We start from the raw sequence: 19,529 nt of genomic DNA, 5'->3' as shown, positions 1-19,529 counted from the left end.
GTTATTCGGGATTTAAGTATCCCGATCACTTACAGTCATTAGTTATTTTTGCCATATCTGTGACGGAGTTACAAACATCCTCAGCAATAACAGATGTTAGAAAATGGTTTTCACTATTGCCTCTCGAGGTGCAAGTGGTATTACGAGACATCACTGCATCACCATACATAGACGTCTTTGACGTAACGTCAACACTCTCAACCTCTGTTGATAGTCTTAGTTCATCTTTTAATAAATAATGCTCTATATTTGACATAGACGAATAACCTGGTCATGATCCAGTAGCCCGGTACTTGATCTGTGCACGGTGTGGACCGTCTACTGAAGGGACCAGCGTCTCTCTCTACACGGCTCTTTGGCTAGCATACACTGCTCCATGCACTCATACAGTGCAGTAAATGCATACCAGCTTAAATATGCATGGACATGCACGCATCCCACATTCATACACATGAACAGATTTACATGGCTTCTCTGCACACGCTGTTACCCTGCACACACACACACACACACGTGTGTGTGTGTGTGTGTGTGTGTGTGTGTGTGTGGACATGCGCTCAGTCTCACGAAGACACCCACATGTCTACCTTGGGAAGATAAAGAACCGCAGATAAAGAAGGGAGAAATCTATTGGAAGTTGGGCCTGGTGCCAGCCACCAAATAGTCCGAGCCGGTGAGCGCGGAAGATTTCAAGCCAAGGTTCATTCGAGTTTACTGCCAAGTGGTGAGGGAACAGCAGTGGCACGCGTGGTTCCATTTTAAACACAGTGATTTTTATCTGGAGATTGAATCTGGCTGCAGCATCTCCCCCAGCGGCAGTGAAGTCGTCCAGAATAATGGATATAGTTTCATGAAAGCTTCAACAAAAACACTATGCTCAATTACTCAAGCCCTCTTTATGGGATATGACGGCATCGGACGCCGCTCTCCTGTGAGCTACCTATGTTTCAGAAGATGCATTTGCAGCTCCTGGTCCTGCTCGGTCTGACCTGGCTCGTCAGGCGACGCTCGTTTTGCTTTTCAATTTCACAAAGCTGGTGAACTGAGGCTTCGCTGTGTAGCGCGCTGTTCTGTCGTCATTCAATCAGCCTCGCCTGCATGGACGCACAATGTTCGGGTGGCCTCTGTTGAGCTTTATGGGGAGTAGTAAACCTGACTAAAAAGCAGGTTTTGGTTTGTTTCCTGGTGGAGCTCGACTTGAACTACTTTACGGTGAGCTTTACCACCTTCTTCAGTGTCGTGTGTAAATGGTCGGCTCGCGTTAAACATCTGCTTAAATCACCTTTAGATTATGGAAATAAAAAGGGCCTTTAAAGGTTACAAATAAAGCAAAGGTAATTACTGATAGATAAGCACCACTTTGTTCCCTGCGCAGCTGAGAGCAAGGCAGCTCACTCTTGCACACAAACTAAATCACTGCTGATTGCGACTGCCCAATATTACATAAGCTCACAGATTGCCATGATTCATACTCAATATGCGCACATTCAGCGTGGACTTAAAGACTTTTTGGAAGGTGTCAACAGTGTGCACTGAGCTTTGCTTTAAACACTGGATGCTGGTTTTAACAGATCCTCACGAGACCTATTAAAGTGTCTCAGTCTGGGCGGTAAGGCCAGGCCTGAGTGCCTCTCCGGAGCAACGTGAGCTGGTCTTGAGGTCATCCTATCTTTAGGAATTTATTATGGTTTCTGTAATGACAATGGAAATGACTGCCAGTGTGATTTTGTGTGTATTAATGTAACTTTTCTTTATTTTAATAAAGATAGCACGCATTGTTTTTCAGAACATTTTTCTCACTTTAAGGTGACCGTGTTCCACACTAGACATTGACAGTCATTCATCATTTTGGGATGGCTTTGCTTGTCGTACTTGTCTTCACTTGTCTTTCTTGAAGAAAGCTATTCTTGAACATTTGGCGCTGGGCGCTCGCTTCGGTACTCAACTAATCTAGGAAAGCTTAAAGTTGTGATCAGAGTGAAGAGTTAAACTCTACTGCTCGTAACGAAGAGAGAGGTCGTTTAGACATTACAGGACGTTAATGTTGTACATCGTCTACATGTCCCTTAGCTCTCAGGTGATTGACAAAAGACAGTTTTATACTGCAGAACTTAGATATGGATTTAATGTAATATGAATACATTTGTATGTAAGATGTGTATACATCCTAAAAACAAAGAACTATATATTAATATATACTGAAGCACCTATGTGGTGCACATATTATGTGCCGATCGGTTTTTGATATCTTAATTAAAAGTTGCTGTGGACTCAGTTGCAGTGGACTCAGTTGCTGTGGACTCAGACGGTGTTAAATAGTGTCTCTCGGTGTCTCTCGGTGTGTGTAGTCCCCACGCTTGTCTACCTGCAGTAACTCTGACATACGAGCCTGCCACAGATTGAGATGGGTGTGTGGAGCATTCATGCTTTTATGAGTGTCATGATTTCTAATCTTGCTCAACCAATTACATTAACTGACAGCTCAGGGGACTCGAAGGAGCTGTTAAATTATACTGAAATACTGGGTCTTTCTCTGGAAGGAGTCCGCTGCTTGTTGTCAAGAATGTGGTGTGGTGCTAGAAGAATTGACCTTCTATAAACTAGATATTTTATACTTCTTCAAATGGTTTTAATTGTTTTTTCTGTCTGTGTACTTCTATATTTTGCATTTCGTTTAGTAGAAAAAGACATTTTGGACAACCAGCAGGAAGTGATTAAATAGAAGGTGACTGACGACGAGCCTTCAACCTTCTCTCTACAGTTCTCTAGATTTCATCTGCAGCGACCTTCATGTTTCATTTCCAAAGCGGAATTAAGAACAATTGCACAAGCTGTTCTCCTTCGAGAGCTAATCAATACTGGATTCTCTACATGTGACATGCGGTAGACGTCGAGGCGGTGATTATATGAAAGTGTGATTGCTGTGAGGTACAGTATGGAAGTCATTTTCTCTAATGTGTCACTTGGAGCGAAAGGGAACAGAGCAGTCACGATTCTATCAGCTAGATGTCACCTGTAAAATATTTATGAGTTTGAAATTGTGGCAAGCTGATGGCTGCAAAATGCTTTTTCTGACACTTTTTTTTCTTCGTGATAAGCAGCACATTTTATTTGTCTCTTATTTTCCGTGTCTCCCATTGTCTTTGACATCCGACCCTCCAGTGGCGGGTGGATCTGGAAAACAGTGGTTATCATTGACCTGTGCAGGGTAAAGCCTGGTCCTTCACCAGCAACAGCTGGTTCTTCATTGTGAGAACACATTATGAACATCTGAAGGACCTCGTCCTCCCCGGCTGACAGCTTTGCTCGTGGTTCTACAGAGAAACTGTCACAACAACTGCTAGACGCTAAACTCCAGCCTTCTTCAACCTGCAGTTCAGTCTGAGGAACACCTGCTTCTGCATCTGGAGTGAGGAGAAAAGGAATGAAGAAGTCTCTCTCTTTGTTGTTGCAGTATACAGACTCCGTCATTATTGTTGAACTACATGTGATGGCTCAACAGATGTCTGACAGATATATCCAAGCTGGTGACAGCAGAACAATGGATCTCACCGAGAAAAGCAACAATTCTAAAAAGCAAACACACTTTTGCATTAGACGTCTCTTCTTGCGATCGTGTAAAAGATGTTGCTGAGCACAAGCTTGTTTCTGTATTAGCCAGCAGGACTACGTTTCAAGAGGAAGGACATGCTTTTTGTTCTGTGTTATAATCCAAAAGGATTCTGGTTCTGCACGGTTGGGCCTCCACAATCCTTAATGGACACGAAGTGGAGCCAAACACTCCAATTGGCAGCGTCTGAACGGCGATAAAGAAATTGTAACGGTTATGGCTCTTTTTTTCCATTTAGATTTTTGTACCTATGCTCAAATATATCAAAGTGCCTGAATAATGTCAGCACAGCGTGGCCAGTGCCTCCGATTCAACATTCACCTGAGAGCCAAGAGAGGCTCGATGAGTGCGTCACTCGTGGCTCTGGTAGAAACGAGGTGCGCTGTGAGAGGAATCACTTTCGCAGTTGATAGATGTGGTTTGTGTGGCCTGCGAGGGATAGAATGACATCAGGGCCGAACTGTTTATGTCTGAATAGAGCGAGAGGCGAGTGTGCTGCCATGCAAAACTCCACTGGGGCATTAAACGACAATATCATCATCTGGTCATAAAATGAAGCTCTTTTACATGACATAGCAAGTGGAACCTGTCGTTACCATGGCTGGCTGTCAGTGGAGTCCACAGAATTACATCACATGAAGTGATTTTTATAGAGGCTCATTTAAAATCCATGTATTGTGAAATGATGCTTTTATGATTAACCTCAACTCGCGGCTCTGCAGGTGTGTGTGTGTGTGTGTGTGTGTGTGTGTGTGTGTGTGTGTGTGTGTGTGTGTGTGTGTGTGTGTGTGTGTGTGTGTGTGTGTGTGTGTGTGTGTGTGTGTGTGTGTTATTTTTCCTCTCTCTCTTTCTCAATCTGTTGTTCTTTTTTTTGTTTTTTCTAGTTCCCTGCGGCGGGGTGTTAACTGACCGCAAAGGCACCATCCTCTCTCCCGGATACCCAGAGCTGTACACCAACTATCTGAACTGTGCCTGGAAAATCTCTGTTCCCGAGGGGGCCGGCATCCAAGTGAGAGGACACACATGTAGATCTTAGGAGTGTGATGTTTGATGAGAGATTAGAAGAAATGTCGTGGGGATTTATTTATGTGGCTCCACGCTGGCGGCAGCCAAGGTCCAAGGCAATTGTGTGATAAAATGAAAAATATGTCTCTCTTCTTCCCTACGAAACAAAAGCCTTTTCAGTGCCATTTTCTCTCTCTCTCTCTCTCTCTCTCTCTCTCTCTCTCTCTCTCTCTCTCTCTCTCTCTCTCTCTCTCTCTCTCTCTCTCTCTCTCTATATATATATATATATATATATATATATATATATATATATATATATATATATATATATATATATATATATATATATATATACATTTTGTCAACTATAAAAGCCATTGTATAATAAATTAAAATCTCACTAACAGTGCTAAAAAAATACAATAAAATGTCTAAGAGCAATTTCCCTCACGTAATAAAGCAAGAGGAACAAAATGGCTGAAATGAAATGCGTGACACGGTTGTAAACTGCAGCTCGACTTACCGCAAGGCGTTTCTATTAAGGCACCTTTGTCTTTCAGATCCAAGTTGTGACCTTCGCCACAGAACACAACTGGGATTCGCTGGATTTCTTTGACGGGGTTGACGGCAATGCTCCGAGGCTCGGCAGCTACTCGGGTAATACTGATACAACTGGATTGTAGTTGCCAGGTGCCTCTTGAAATTCAATCAGACGTCACTGGGACCCAGCAGCAGACAGATGTGGTGTTGGAGCTGATGACATTTGGCATGTCCTTTTGAGAGTTCTGTCTTAAACCAGTTAAAGAAAACGTCCCTCCCTCCTTCACGCAACATTTCTGTCCCCCGCATTTGAGATCGTCATAATGTTGCTCCCGTTTCATGCTGGAGTTTTTACAAATGCAGCGTTGCCTTAGGGCTCACGCTAATGAAAATGGAGCTCTTGCCGCATGGTAACCTACTAGAAACAGGCCATCACATCATTTTAAATGCCGGATCGTGGTATCAGAGGGACTGGTGTAGCGTAATGACTTCAGCGTCTTATATCAATTTTTACGAGACCGGGTGTCAAATATCTCAAGTGGTGGATATCTCATTTTGGAGCAAAACTCTTTACGTATTGTAATGGCTCCACAGTACGCCTCTCACTGTGCAGGGTAGCGTGCGGTGTGGAAAGGCTAAGGGATTTTAAATGGCTAGCAATCAATTTTATCTGGGGCTAAACTGATGAAGGTGATTATGAATACGTGTAAAAGTCTCCATGCAAATTGCCGAAGACACACGCCTGGAGTAGAGCGTGTGAACCTGAAGGGCGTGACCTCATTGTTGCGACACACAGATAACATTCTCCAGAGCCAGAAGTATCGATCGTGTTCGTGTGTTTCATATTTGATTTCTCTACTGAAGGTCCCAAAGGAAGTGCTGAACGCGATTTACCCCTTAACATGTGTAACAGAGGCATGGTTTCTGAAAATCACTGCACATCATCGACTATAGTAATGCTTTATTTTCTGGTCGACCCAAAAAGCCTCACACAAACAGCAGATTATCCAAAGTGCAGTAAAGTTTCTCACTGCCTTTTGGGACTCTGCTCTTGATGTGTTATTTTATTTCTTTATATGATTTATTGTATTATTTGAGGCACTTCCTCCATTTCCTTTGTACCTGCTGATAATGCTCAGCAGCGCTCCCTTTGCACGCTGGCGGAGGTTAAATGGCTGCTAGTGTCCAGACTCCTGTTAGAATTTGGCTCAGGTTAAAATAAGAAAGTGGAATCCAGAGACTGATTTAGTTATCATCTACACCGCATATAACCAAAGTACGATAAATGTTCATGTGTTATGCATGCCCACTCGTTTTTTTGGTGGTCCTAAATCTGGTCTAAACTGTCTTTTGTATGTTGTGTGTATTACAGGTACAACGATCCCTCAACTGCTGAACAGTACATCCAACAACCTGTACTTGACCTTCCAGTCTGACATCAGTGTGTCCGCCGCTGGCTTCCACTTGGAGTACACAGGTATGAGGAGAGACGGCTTGTCTGCCTGTCACTTCGTCTGTTGTCACTTTGTGTCCATGTGTCCATCTGCCACCACCTTCCAGCGGCTGCACAGAGGTATGAGGAATAAGAGGGACAGCTGGTCAGGGTGGCACAGCTGGACATGGAAAGTGTGAGGTTAGAGAGTGAGTCTTCTTCTGTATCTCTTAGACTTTGTATCCAGGCATTGTATTCCCCTGTGGTCTTTTGCAAGTCCTCCCATTGCTACTGGACCTACATCCTTTTTCATTTAGGGACTTGATTTACTCCTCTCTCAGTGGGCTATTCACTTAGGGGCATATTTGCAAAGGAGCATGCTGACATTTTACCATACGCTCAAATTAAAGGAGTGCAGCTGGCCCCAGTGGAGCGACTGACTTACTAAGTCCTCCCATTCGAAAGTTGTGTAGATGAAAATGGGGGAGCCGATCTGCAGGTAAAGCATGGCGCTATCTGCAGATAGATTGTGACCAATTTCCCCGCTGTTATTTACATCTCATGCATTTTCCAGTTGTCTCGTTTAATGTCAGGGTAATTTTCTTCTGTTTTTTTCTCTCTTTAAGGTTAGAAGAAATTTAAATTTGTACTTTCTCACAGTTGTCTTTCTTCTAGCTTGTTACTTAACGCTCACCTTCACATAAAAGCAATTTTCTTACTTAAACGCGTGGCGATGGGAGACCTCATTTTCGGTAAAGTACATGGAGGGCAGTGAAAAAGCACAACCGCGGGGAAAATAAAAGTGGAGAAGACGTGAACTCCATAATGTCGAGATAAGATGGGATGTGGGTGACACAAAGGCACAGCGGCGTGAACCAGAGGCCACACGATAAGAGCCCTGCTAGCGTAGCGCATTTTAAGATCCCGTACACAACTCCAGCAAAGAAGAACACGCTTTTGAATCAAATCAGTCCCCCGCTCAAACTCCCAGATAGTTCTCACGGATGTGTTGCAAAACAAAAGAAGCATGAAAAAAAAAACCCGTCGCTGTCACCGAGTCTGTCCCGGCTGTCAGCGGTGTCAGTCCGCCAGCATTACACCACTGCTGAGGACGACTTCACAGTCACGTCTCTCACAGTCGGCACTTCGTTTCGACAACACCCTCCTCTTTCCTGGAAGCACTCCGTAGCCGTGTGTCTCTGTGGGCTCTTTCCTCTCTGCACTAACCCCAACCACCACCCCCCACCCCCACCCACTGCTGAGAGTCACTTCAGTGCCATGTCTCACGGTCAGCCAGTCAGCTCTCTCCTCCATGTCTGTCTTACTCTTTGCCTCTGCTGCCCATGTAAAGTGCATTCCCTGATGCTTTGTGTAAAGCCAAACTCCGGTCTACTTTTCCTCTTGTTATTCGCATTTGTTTGCTTGCCTAGCATATGGTTCTACCGCTTGCCTGTTGGCAAACGTGTATGTGTGATGAAGTCACGTCGCTTCTCTGTGGAGCTGCTCATCAAGTGTTCGTTTTGTAGTCTGTTGTTTCCCATTTTTGCGATAATCTACTCCTTACAGCAGAGTTCAGATACTGATTTGTGTGTGTGTGTGTGTGTGTGTGTGTGTGCGTGCGCGTGCGTCCACGGCTAATCTCCAATACTACTTCTGACTCCTCTTAAGTGGCCGGTAGGTGCTGCTTCAGTCAGATTTGCATTCCTAGCTTAGCTGCTAACCCTGGCCCTGTAGCATTCCTGATCTGAATTCCCATCAACACATGAACGTGGCTCAATGGGGCTGTGTGTGTGTGTGTGTGTGTGTGTGTGTGTGTGTGTGTGTGTGTGTGTGTGTGTGTGTGTGTGTGTGTGTGTGTGTGTGTGTGTGGCTGAGAAAGAGAGATGGAGACGGTGGCTGTGCCTACGGCATACAGGTGTTGGGTATTGCTGCAGAGGGAAAGGTTAGCATTAGAGTTGTCTAGTGGCAGTAAATGTACAGCGTACTTTACTGTTTTTGCCATTAATAAACACTGCAAAAATACTCTTCAATGCCCAACAAGTTCCTGTGTATTGCTTCCTAGCTGCTGGGCAAAAGTGAGGGGAGAGTCTGTGGGATTACAAACTGGTCTCTGAACACAGCCGGAGAGCAGCGCACTCTGCTCCGCCTAGGTTGAGAAAATGTAGATGGATATGTTAATTCAGTGCCTTTTCATTGGGTATCAACCTCGCGTTCACCAGCGCATTGTTGGAAAAACATCTTGAAGCGTAAATAAACACTTCACGTCCCGCAGACGCTGGTGAGACGCGGCGCCTGCATGGAGCCTGTGCAGACAGCTGCGACTGAACTGTAAAGCAAGTCATCGTTGTCTGTCTGTTCGTGGCCATGTATCTCCACAAGCGCTCATCCGATCTACTTCACACTTAGCGGGTGTATCGCTGGGGACCAAAGGGGGTGCCGTGTCGAATTTGACACTTTCAATATTAATAAACTTTGAATAAACAAGTGAACGGCGCTCTGTGGAGGGGCGGGGCTTCAGGGCTCTGCTGCCTGTCGAGCATGTCGCCCGCAGCGGGCAGACTGCGGCTCATTGACTGCACTGCTGCACACACTAACGTTATAACCCGGCTCTTCTGCCCTAGAGTCAATGAGCAGCGAGTGGCTCTCAACAATGCTGCGAGCGTCACTTCCTTGGGGCCAAGCAATCGAACGGGCACGCCCCTCGACAACCATGCAAGCAGTAAGACCGGGCGCCAAGCAATCGGCCACGCACTCCAAACGGCGCTGCACCAGTACATTAAAGGAGTGTGTCTGCTGCGGATACACTGGCGGTTAGACGAGAGGTTAAACAATAGTGGTTTGTATTTATTCAATCAGACGTTACAGCAGCGCTCGGTGCAGACGCACATGGCGGAGGTCTGCGCTCTACTTAGTGCACTTTTTGTAGTTTCCAGCCTTCGGTTGGTTTGAACCACCCATTTATTTTGTACACACTCCTACACTTTTAGCTACAAATGAATGCTCCGAATGCTCCGTACAGTGGGAAGAGAAAGGCAAGAGGGATTGGCACAGAACCAGCCAGTCAACCATCTGTTTTCACATTTTTTCCTTCGGGTGATTGTTGCAGCCCAGGGAGACTAGTTATCGAAATCTCGTGTGCCACCCGTCACTACGACTTCTTAAGAGCCGAGCTTTTAACCCGCAGACGGCGTGCTAGGGTTGAAAACAAACCTGGCGTCTTCTAACAGGCAATATGGCAGCGTGCATCCTAAATACAGTCCCTAACTGGGCCTCAACTGCTGCAGTCTGCAGAGGCCTGCGTCTTTACACGGCCCTCGTGGAGCGACTGTGACAACAGAATGAATCAATTGTGAACAGAATTCATCCCCTGAAACAGCTCTGAGATCTGTCAATACATCCTTTACCACACATCTGATTTCAGTCAGTCCACTCAAAGGACAACATGCCACTGCTAACGGTAATTGCAGTTTTCTATAAACGCTAAGCGTGCTACATATAATCTTCTCGATGAGTATCGGAACCTGCGTATTTTCACAGTTATTCAACATTTTCACATTATTATAGGCTTTATGGCTGAAGCTTGCTAATTAAAGACCAACAGCAGAAATCACCCGGTCTATAAACAAACTTGATTACATGCAATCAAGTTTCACATGTTGCCACTACCGCTTGCTGCTGCTGCAGCACTGAACCGTGCTGTGAACATGCACTGCAGTTGAACTTGAACTGGCTGTGCTGTGGTCTTTCTCTCATTTGTTAGTCACTCTGTGTTACGCAACTCTTTGCCCACTGATTTCATGCTCCTTCAAAGCCACCAGATGTGTCACTTTGATCTGGATGCGGGTTTCTTTATTTGCGATGGCGTCTGCTGTAATTCTTTAGCTTCCTGATGAAGCCGAGCTCTTTGTTAACATGCTTCCTTTGAGAGAAATGTGCTTCTTGGATGGATGTGTGAAGTTGAAACGCAGATGAGCTTTGAGGTTGGTTCTTTGTTACGATAAGTGATGGACGTAGCCTGAATAAAGGATACAGAACTTGTTTATTTGTATTGGGGGGGAACAAGTAAATGGTCACATTTCTTACCCATTGATTGGTTAAGAAATGTCCTCAGACACCTGATGAAGACAAGATGGCAGAAAACGGTTGACGAATAAAGCGCGGGGTGCCAGAGAGTCGTGTTACCTTTTTAATTAAGCACTGAGATTCAGCATGACAGCTTGATGACGTTCTGTATTTGTGTACAACACCCTAACCCAGACTAAGCTGGGCGCACAGCAGGCGTCCTCCTGGTCCACACTTCATTCAGAGGCAGCTCTCCTCCGACCCGCTGCCTTAAAAGGATGAAAGAAGCTGATGGGATTTATGATTGAAGCTGATGGGATTTATGATTATTGAATCTCACACTGACTCCACCTGTAGATACTGCAACGTTTAATACTAGTGTGTTTATCCTTGCTTTCAAGCTGTGCTGCACGCTAACAGGACAGGTTTTGGGCCTCTGGTCATGAAGTCTAAAACATGATTTGCTCGCTTATACGCACTTTTACCCCACAAGCCACAGTATTTGTGTCTAGTTTATTGTGTTGTTTTTTTTATCATGTTTGATGTAGAGCATAAATGTCATGATGGCAAAATCAAGAATATTGATTATGTTGTTAATTGAATATGATCCTTATTTTAATCACCTGGTTGTTTTACTTAATTTATGAAAAGTGAGATTATTTTATAATTTTTTTTATATTTGCTGATGATGAGGATGGTGAGGATCAGCATACAGTGGAAGATATTAATGATGTGGCGTCTGTGACGATAATCATCACATTTCATATTTTGATAATTCATAGAGATAATGTTGATCTTGGAACAAAATTCAAAATGTCATCTACTACCTCCATTTATCAGCCTCTCGATGTCTCATTACCTTCAAATATGAGGTATAATAATACACACAAGATGTACTGCGCTCTTTGTCTTTCAGAATAAGATACTTTTATTTGAAAGATTTATGTTAAATATTCTGATAAAATGCAATTTATCAGAGCAACAGCAATTCAACTCGGTGACATCTACTCAAGTCAATTGTATTTATATCCCATATCACCAATCCAAAATGTGAGGTATCAGACTTAACCCCTTTAACAGGGAAACATGGGAGGAACCTCAGGAAGGACTGAGGAGGGATCCTTCTCCCATACAGGCAGACATCTGTCATATTTATGTAGAAGCTGACAGTAACTTCTCATAACCAGTGAATAAGAAGCACTGTGATAAAAGTGATCAAATAAAACAACAAGAGGGTTGTTAGCTTTAACAAACCATCTGTGAGTTCCAATACACACACTACCACATATTTAGTATGCAGAAATAATACCAGCATGGTCACATTTTGCCGTATGCAAGCCAGCATGCTTTTCTATTTTTGACCCACAATCCTCTGCATATGAGCAAGAGGGTCAGTCCAAGGTGCCGTGTTAAGAGGAAGTAGTTCATCCCAACTGAATGCATGCAGCAGTGCATACTTTGCTTTGGCAGCTGTGGTATGTGATTTGGAACGCAGCTCGGGTCACTAACCTCTCTGACATAGGGGTCAAGGGTCAACTCCTAGACTGTGAATAGTTTACAAAAGCGATGCATCATGACCAGTAAATAAAAGAGACAACAATGCTTATGGAGCAGGGCTCGAGATGCGTTGATTGACAGTGAGATAGACCAGTCTGTTACATACCAGCCCCACTTAAACTGAAGCATGAAGCATAGGGTTGAATGACTCGGGCAGAAACGTGGATTTGATGTACCTTTAAATTCTCTGCTCTACTCCTCTCTTCCCTGCAGCACATGCCTCCACCCCCCTAAAGTATCTGGTCCTTCTCTTAAACTCAGTTGCCTGTGTTGTTGACGGTGTATCACCGCAGCACTGCTCTGTAAACCGGACTCGCTCGGCCTGCTGTTGCGTTTGTGTGAACCTTTAGAACCAGACGTCTTTCCCCCTCAGTAAACTATTCTCTATTGACCTGCGTGCTTTTTGCTTCAGCATCTGCCTCGTGGCTTTCATTAGCGTGGTACATTCCAGTATGTTATTGAAAGACATGCGTTTATGTAAATTCCCATATTAAATTGAAGGCCGGATGAGGTAAAGTGCTCCCCTCCCCTCGGGTAGTAGACGAGCGTAGCTAGTGACGGGTGAGTTCTGAAGCGATACCGTCTCATTGGCTCGGTGCAGTCGGTACCGTTCAATCGGGACGGGACTCCCTCCAGATGCGGTTGTGTACTCTAGAGCGGCGGGCGTCGACCTTCTTGCAGCAGGATGACAACGGCCCCTTCCAAAATGGGTCAATGATCTGACTGGAACCCATCTGGAGCTCAACGGGGACCGGCGCCGTCTGCTAGTGGGGACCCACTCTTAACCTGGCCAGAGCGTGATGGTCTATCTGTGCCCAGGTCTGATCTGACACACTGCCTCTGGCTGTGTAACGGAGAAAAAACAAAAAGATGACTTTGAATGCTTGATATGACTGATAAATCCATATGCTTACCAACGTAGTGTTAACTCAGGTTGTGTAGAAAGGGCCACTGACGATCCACGAAGGTTTCCTGTTTTTTTGTTCCTGTATATATGCAAGCAGTTGTCAGAGGCTCCTGCATTACAACTTTTCACCAATCCTATATTCACTTTCATCCTTTGAATCACTATTTAAGTAAGAATGCGCTGCTTTAGGAAACGGTATTCCAGAAGCGTGCTGTTTAGGACACGGTGTAATATCATGCAACAGCTTTGTTTTCTGAGCTGTAATGGGCTCTGATGTCAAACCTACCTTATGGCAGCCCTTCACTGCAGCAGCAAACACCGGTGAAATACACTCCCTCACCAAATCTCCTTGAATCTGTTTCAAAGTCATTTGACTTTGTCAAAGTAATACTTTCATTTAAACCCACATATGAGAGGAAATGTCAAAGCATCCGCCCACTGCCTTTGCACAGCAGCTCTTCTTTAGTTGTTGTATCTGGCGTGATGTCTCTTAGGTTACTGTCTCCTCCCACCCAAAAATCCTCCCTAACGTTCACTAGATGCTCAGTGGAGTGGTCACTCCCGCTCTTCACTGCTCTCAAAAGTTGCCTATAAATTGTTCTGAATCTTTTGTGGCCATTGCAGCGGCCATGTTTACATTTATCCACCCACCTCCTTGCTTGGACCTGTTGGCTCTTTGAGTGGGCTTGTGTGTGTGTGTGTGTGTGTGTGTGTGTGTGTGTGTGTGTGTGTGTGTGTGTGTGTGTGTGTGTGTGAATTTGTGCGTTTTCCTTTTCCGAGGGCTGTCTGTATGTGTTATCTGTGCCTAAACATAGGTTGTGATACATTTTGTTTTTTTGTTGTTGCTGGGTTTTGTTTATTCTCCTACCTCTCACCCTACGGCCTGCTTACTTATTATGCGTCCATGAATGTATTTATGCATAATAAAGCTGTTACAAAGTTCCTCTTTCTTCCATTTCTCATGCATCACTGCTGCTGCAGCGGTACAGCAGCTCATTTGACTCGTGAGATCAATGGAGACGCACCGGTCGATCAGAACTGGCTGGTTTTATAGACGGATGCCCAACCGGTCTCATATTTCTGGTCACATTTACACATAAGTGGTGCAGGATAGTGTAATGTCGGCACACAGCGGTACAGGCGGTAATGTTACTGACACACACACACACACACACACACACACACTGTGACACAAACATGTCAGTCTAAAGAAGGTAGTGGAGGCACAGCCCTGCTTCTAAAGGAGCTAACAGCTAACGCTAACAGTGGTTGCGTTGACTTGCATTATGTATAATTATTGACTTGCGTTCAATCTCCTATCAGTAAAAACTAGCAGTGAAGGTTAATTATAACGATGTTCAACTGTACTCTTGTAAAATCTGTTTTTTGTCGAGCAACATGAATAAATACCGTTTTTCACAGCAACGTAAAACAAATATTAAAGAGTGAATTATTACCCGTTTAATGTCCTAACACTAGCTCTAAGCAGCTCATAATGTATAATAATTACATTTATTTCCTAATTATTTATGCAGACAACAACTGTTTTGAATCTTTGATGGTTTACACTGACATAGATTTTCAGGGATGGTGGTTAAGAAGTTGACTCTGGAGCCTAACTGTCAATTATAATTCTTAAAATTAAAATGTAAATCGGCACGTCAGACCTCGGCAGTGTAAACTGGTACATCTGGAGTTCATACAACCTATTGACTGATGACTTGTGTTAGTTGAAAGCTTGCAAAATAAGCTTTTTTTCCTTAATGCTACTTCTCACTAACAGCAGTAATTGGTGCATCAATAATGAAGTGAGATGTTTGCTCCTCTGCCTGTAGATATGCATGATCATGTATTTTGTTTAGTCCCCTCTATGTCAATGGAGAGCTGCTCAAATCCGGCACATTAACATAGCCCACAGCTGGGATCAACCGTGGTTTCCATGAAAAGGCCTCTCGGTACCTGGCGAGTGGCTCTGGAATCACTTTGATCCAATGGAGCCCAGTTCCTCTGTCAAGTAACTCTTCAGGGATTGCTTTGTAATTTCACAGCGATCGCTTCAGATAACAGTCGGAAGGATTTTGCGATTACAGCCACCAATAGGACAGCTTTTTGTCTTGACCCAGTTTTCAAATGTTATGATGACATGACAGAGAGGAAGTGACTCACTCAATTATTGTGCAGTTACAAGCTCATTGAAATGAGTAATCGGGTGTTTAATCGTGTTTTATTATGTTATTCCTTTCTATAGATATTGGATGTAAAAGGTATTAATGATGAAACAATATGGCGTGTGTTTTGATTGTTCCCACGTTTTGCAGAAGAATGATTGCTGTCCACACTTGTGTGTTGTGACTCTGTCCTAAGCAATAGGTTTGGATTCGTGCCCAGAGCCGCAGCCTCCCAGTAACGGCCAGAAAGTGGGCGACCGCTACACCGTGGGCGACATGGTGTCCTTCCAGTGCGATCAAGGCTTCTCGTTGCAGGTAGGCGAAAAGCACGCGGCGCTGGTGAAGCACATATCCGGCTCTCTTATGGTTATGATAAGTGAATCATATCTAACTGCCTGGAGACACTTTCAACAGAATACCCCAAAGGATAAGTCTGTCAAGGCAGCGCTACAAAGTGCTTTTTCTATGACATCTCTGTGTGTGTGTGTGTGTGTGTGTGTGTGTGTGTGTGTGTGTGTGTGTGTGTGTGTGTGTGTGTGTGTGTGTGTGTGTGTGTGTGTGTTGGGGGGGGGGGGTGAACAGTGTGCAGGAAGGAAATGAATGAATGCACACGGGTGGTGTAACCGTCCTTGTGTTTAAGCTTGCATCTGTATTGTGTGTACTTTGCCTGCATGCTCGTGTGAGCGTGTGTCTGTTACAAAGCAGCTTTAACGTCCTCCAATCTGCCTCAAGTAGATACTGCAGCCGTGGCTTTTTGAGCTGTAGAACCCTCCAATGCCACGGGCGATGGATTGTGTTAACAGTCGCCTCACTAATCCCACACCGATTTCTCTCCCCGGCTTAAGCATTCACATCTTTTCACATTCTCTCCAGACCAACCGGCAACTTCTTACACACATCTTCCGGCTGAGTGTCTGAACACCAGGAACAGACCAGAGGCCATTGTAGAAAACAGAAACACATGTATGGCTGAGTCTTCTGAATCCAGGTGTATTGTGTGTGTGTGTGTGTGTGTGTGTGTGTGTGTGTGTGTGTGTGTGTGTGTGTGTGTGCGCGGTACAACTGTGCACACACACACACACACAAGCTTTGGTGGCTGTCTTCAGGTTGATCATTCGTGTAGGGTTGGCTGGTGGATCTACATGTATGAATGCATTTTTCCAGCGCTTCAGCTGCAGAAAACCTCTGGAATACACAGAATTTTGAAAGGATTAAAACAACAGTGCTTTGAATATTTTACAGATGATTAGCCTGTACAATCCATCACTTAATTTTTTTTATCCAACAGAACAGTGTTTCTTGTCAGACTACAACACGTCTCTCTGTAGTCAGACCCCAGGTCTTCCTCTCTTAATACCATCAAAAGTTTACACACACAAGACCCTGAGAAGAGGATTTAGAAAAATCCCCAAATCTGACTGTTAACCAATTCCAAAGATCCACAGGACGGTGATACAATCTGCTTGCAGATGACTTGTCTGTTTGATCTCCTGGTGTTCCTGTTTTTATTGGCCTGTATTTTGGAGCTGGTGAAGATATTGTTTTTGTTTGTTTTCCTGAACAGGGTAATGCATATATTACCTGCATGCCTGGCCCCGTCAGAAGGTGGAATTACCCCGTACCTCTATGTTTAGGTAATGTATTATTTTATACAGTCTGACATTGCCAGTGTGCAGGGTTTCAATGAGGCCATATTGCACGACAAATCCATATTTGTTGCATAAAACACAGTCGCTCTTTTTCTTTTGTCTTTTGCCCTTCTCCTTTTCTCATTGACTTTTTTTCTTGTTTATATCTTTTTATTTCTTCCATAGCAATACTTTACTCCTGCACACAGCCACACGATAGATCAATGCCCCCACAGAGGACTTGTTATTGTATTAGGGAAAGCAACAATTTCATTGTAAGACCAGGGGAGGGAATGATGGGTGGGCGTGGAGGCTTCAGGAGTGGGGATTATGAATTTTCTGCTTTCCCCCTCAGTTGAAAATCAATACGACTTTGCACCATCTCAGTGTGTTGTTTGATTTCTGATACCCCTCATGAGTCTCTACTCCCCCCCTCAACACTTCCTCTAAAGTTGATTGTCACAGTGACAGATTCCAGAGATTACGGGGGAAGTGCAGCAGCTTCTCTTTTGACACCTCGCTGTTCTGTTGCCCCCAATTACACAAAATGTACACAAACACACATTAGTGCAAACACGCCTTGCCGCGCATTTCAACACACAGACGATTGCGCACGCATGCACACACTCGCTGCACTCCTCATGTAAATGTTCTGTCCCTGTGGTTTTCACAGTTCACTGCAGACATAAATCCCAGCTTTACTGTTGACAGGCCTGTTCTCGGACGCCTGTGTTCGCTCGTTAGCTCGACTCCTCGCTCGTTTACAGTACATACGCTTACCCCCAACACCCGGGATCTGGCTTCTTTGTTGCCGATAAACTCACATCAAAGTGGTTTGCATGCCCCTCCACCAACCGTATAACATCCTCATAAGTGCCTCTCCTCATCTTCTCTTTCATTTCAAACACAAACAGGTCAAGCAGGTTTTTTCCCCGACCCGCCGCACAATTAAGTCCCGAGATAGTGTTCGCCTCGCTCGATAGTCTCCCAAGAAATGGCAGCAATGCCGCTTGTGTTCCCAACCTTCAGCCAAATCCAGTGAACGGGCCTGTAAGGGTCGGGATGGGGAAGAAGAAGGACTACACACGTTTACATTGAAGCCTCTGGTGGCTTCGATTGCATTACGCCTGGGTGTTTATGTAAAACTGGGATATGTGCCACAGGAGAGGGGGATGAGTGTAACCGTCACAGAGTACTGAAGTGTTCTCCAACAAACAAAACAAAAAAAAAACGGTGAGGTGTTACGGGGGGGGGGGGGATTGACTCCCTCGTTTATTTTAATTTAAAGCACCACCAAACAAGGGATGTGCCTGAGTCAGTTATCTTTTCACGGACGCCCTTATGGAGCATAATCCACACTCTCAAGCAGAGATGTACATGCACCCCCATCCATCCACCCACACATCCCCGCTCCCCCAATCCTAAGCTCATAAAGCACACTCACAGCACTTCATTCCCTCTCTTGCCCACACAGCACCCCCCCCCTTTACAGTCTGCGTATAAAACATGAGCATATAACACGCATGCTTATGAGCACTTCTAGCGAATGCAGACATTAGCAGTACTGCTACTCTTCCTCCTCTATTGTACACATATGCAACAATTTTGTGCGTGTTCTTTGCCCTCCCACCATACTGTCTCAGTCATTGTTTTCCTTTGTTTTCCCGTGGAGCCGTTGTGTGGAGAAGTGACATGTTCTTTCTCCTCGGTTGGTCTCCCACAGCCCAGTGCGGTGGCTCTATGACAGACTTCAACGGCGTCATCCTCAGCCCGGGCTTCGCGGGGAATTACCAGAGCAGCCTGGACTGCAGCTGGAGAGTTCAACTCCCTATTGGTTTCGGTCTGTCTTCTCCCCTCTGTCTTCTCTTTCTCTGTCTCTGTTCTGCTTGCTCTAATGTCCTCTCTGCTGCTCTCCTCTCCTCTGTTCTGTTAACTCCTCTCAACTTCTTATTGTGTTGAAAAAGAACCTGCTCGTTTTAGGCATGCTTAACGTTAAATCTGAACTAATCTCCTGCTACAGCACCTGAAACGAACATACACATTCATTCACTTGAGTGTCTCTCCTGCCTCAACCTTTTCTTTCTGCTTTTTTAGGGATCCATCTTCAGTTTCTGAACTTCTCCACAGAGCCAGTTCATGACTATCTTGAGGTGCGCAGTGGGAACCTGGAGACGGGAACAGTGATTGATCGGTTCAGTGGCCCCGTTGTGCCCAACTCCCTTTTCAGCACCACCCACGAGACCACTCTCTTCTTCCACAGCGACTACTCCCAGAACAAGCCCGGCTTCCACATCGTCTACCAGGGTGAGGAACAAAGATTGGGCCTCGTGGTGAAGTTAAAATGGGATTTTATCATAGCAGCAGCTGAAAAAGTGGAAAGAGATTGAAGAGTTTGCTAATAGAGCACTTAAAAGACCATCAGTCAGGTTGGGTATGGACCAGGGACAAAGATTAGTCCTGCAAGGCCGACGCTTACAAAAAAAAAAGCTGAAGAATAAAGAAAAATAAATCAATGCTGACCTCCGCTGAGACATTCAACAGCGCATATTGTTGAATGATAATAGTGTTGGCTGTGTCAGTGGGTGAACATTATGACAATCCTGTGAATCAAGTCTTGTGG

At 44.8% G+C, this 19,529-nt stretch overlaps 1 protein-coding gene across 5 annotated transcripts in view; it reads left to right on the top strand.

Moving 5' to 3' along the window:
* LOC137891710 (CUB and sushi domain-containing protein 3-like) overlaps positions 1-19,529 on the top strand; it is a 197,386-nt gene that overhangs the window by 111,860 nt on the left and 65,997 nt on the right. For 4 of the 5 annotated variants that reach the window (XM_068736465.1, XM_068736464.1, XM_068736462.1 and 1 more), the window contains 7 exons: positions 4,495-4,619; positions 5,176-5,272; positions 6,528-6,632; positions 15,478-15,596; positions 16,846-16,915; positions 18,633-18,749; positions 19,004-19,213. In XM_068736465.1, coding sequence (XP_068592566.1) covers positions 4,495-4,619; positions 5,176-5,272; positions 6,528-6,632; positions 15,478-15,596; positions 16,846-16,915; positions 18,633-18,749; positions 19,004-19,213 — 843 coding nt within the window. The remainder of the gene's footprint in view (positions 1-4,494; positions 4,620-5,175; positions 5,273-6,527; positions 6,633-15,477; positions 15,597-16,845; positions 16,916-18,632; positions 18,750-19,003; positions 19,214-19,529) is intronic. The other variant, XM_068736461.1, reaches the window with a different exon arrangement.

This window comes from Cebidichthys violaceus, unplaced genomic scaffold (genome assembly GCF_023349555.1).
Source record: "Cebidichthys violaceus isolate CVI_PGR_0920_01 unplaced genomic scaffold, fCebVio1.0.p SCAF_7, whole genome shotgun sequence".
Lineage (NCBI taxonomy): Eukaryota > Metazoa > Chordata > Actinopteri > Perciformes > Stichaeidae > Cebidichthys > Cebidichthys violaceus.
The sequence above is the reverse complement of the archived record's forward strand: the minus strand, read 5'-3'. Positions and strand labels throughout refer to the sequence as shown.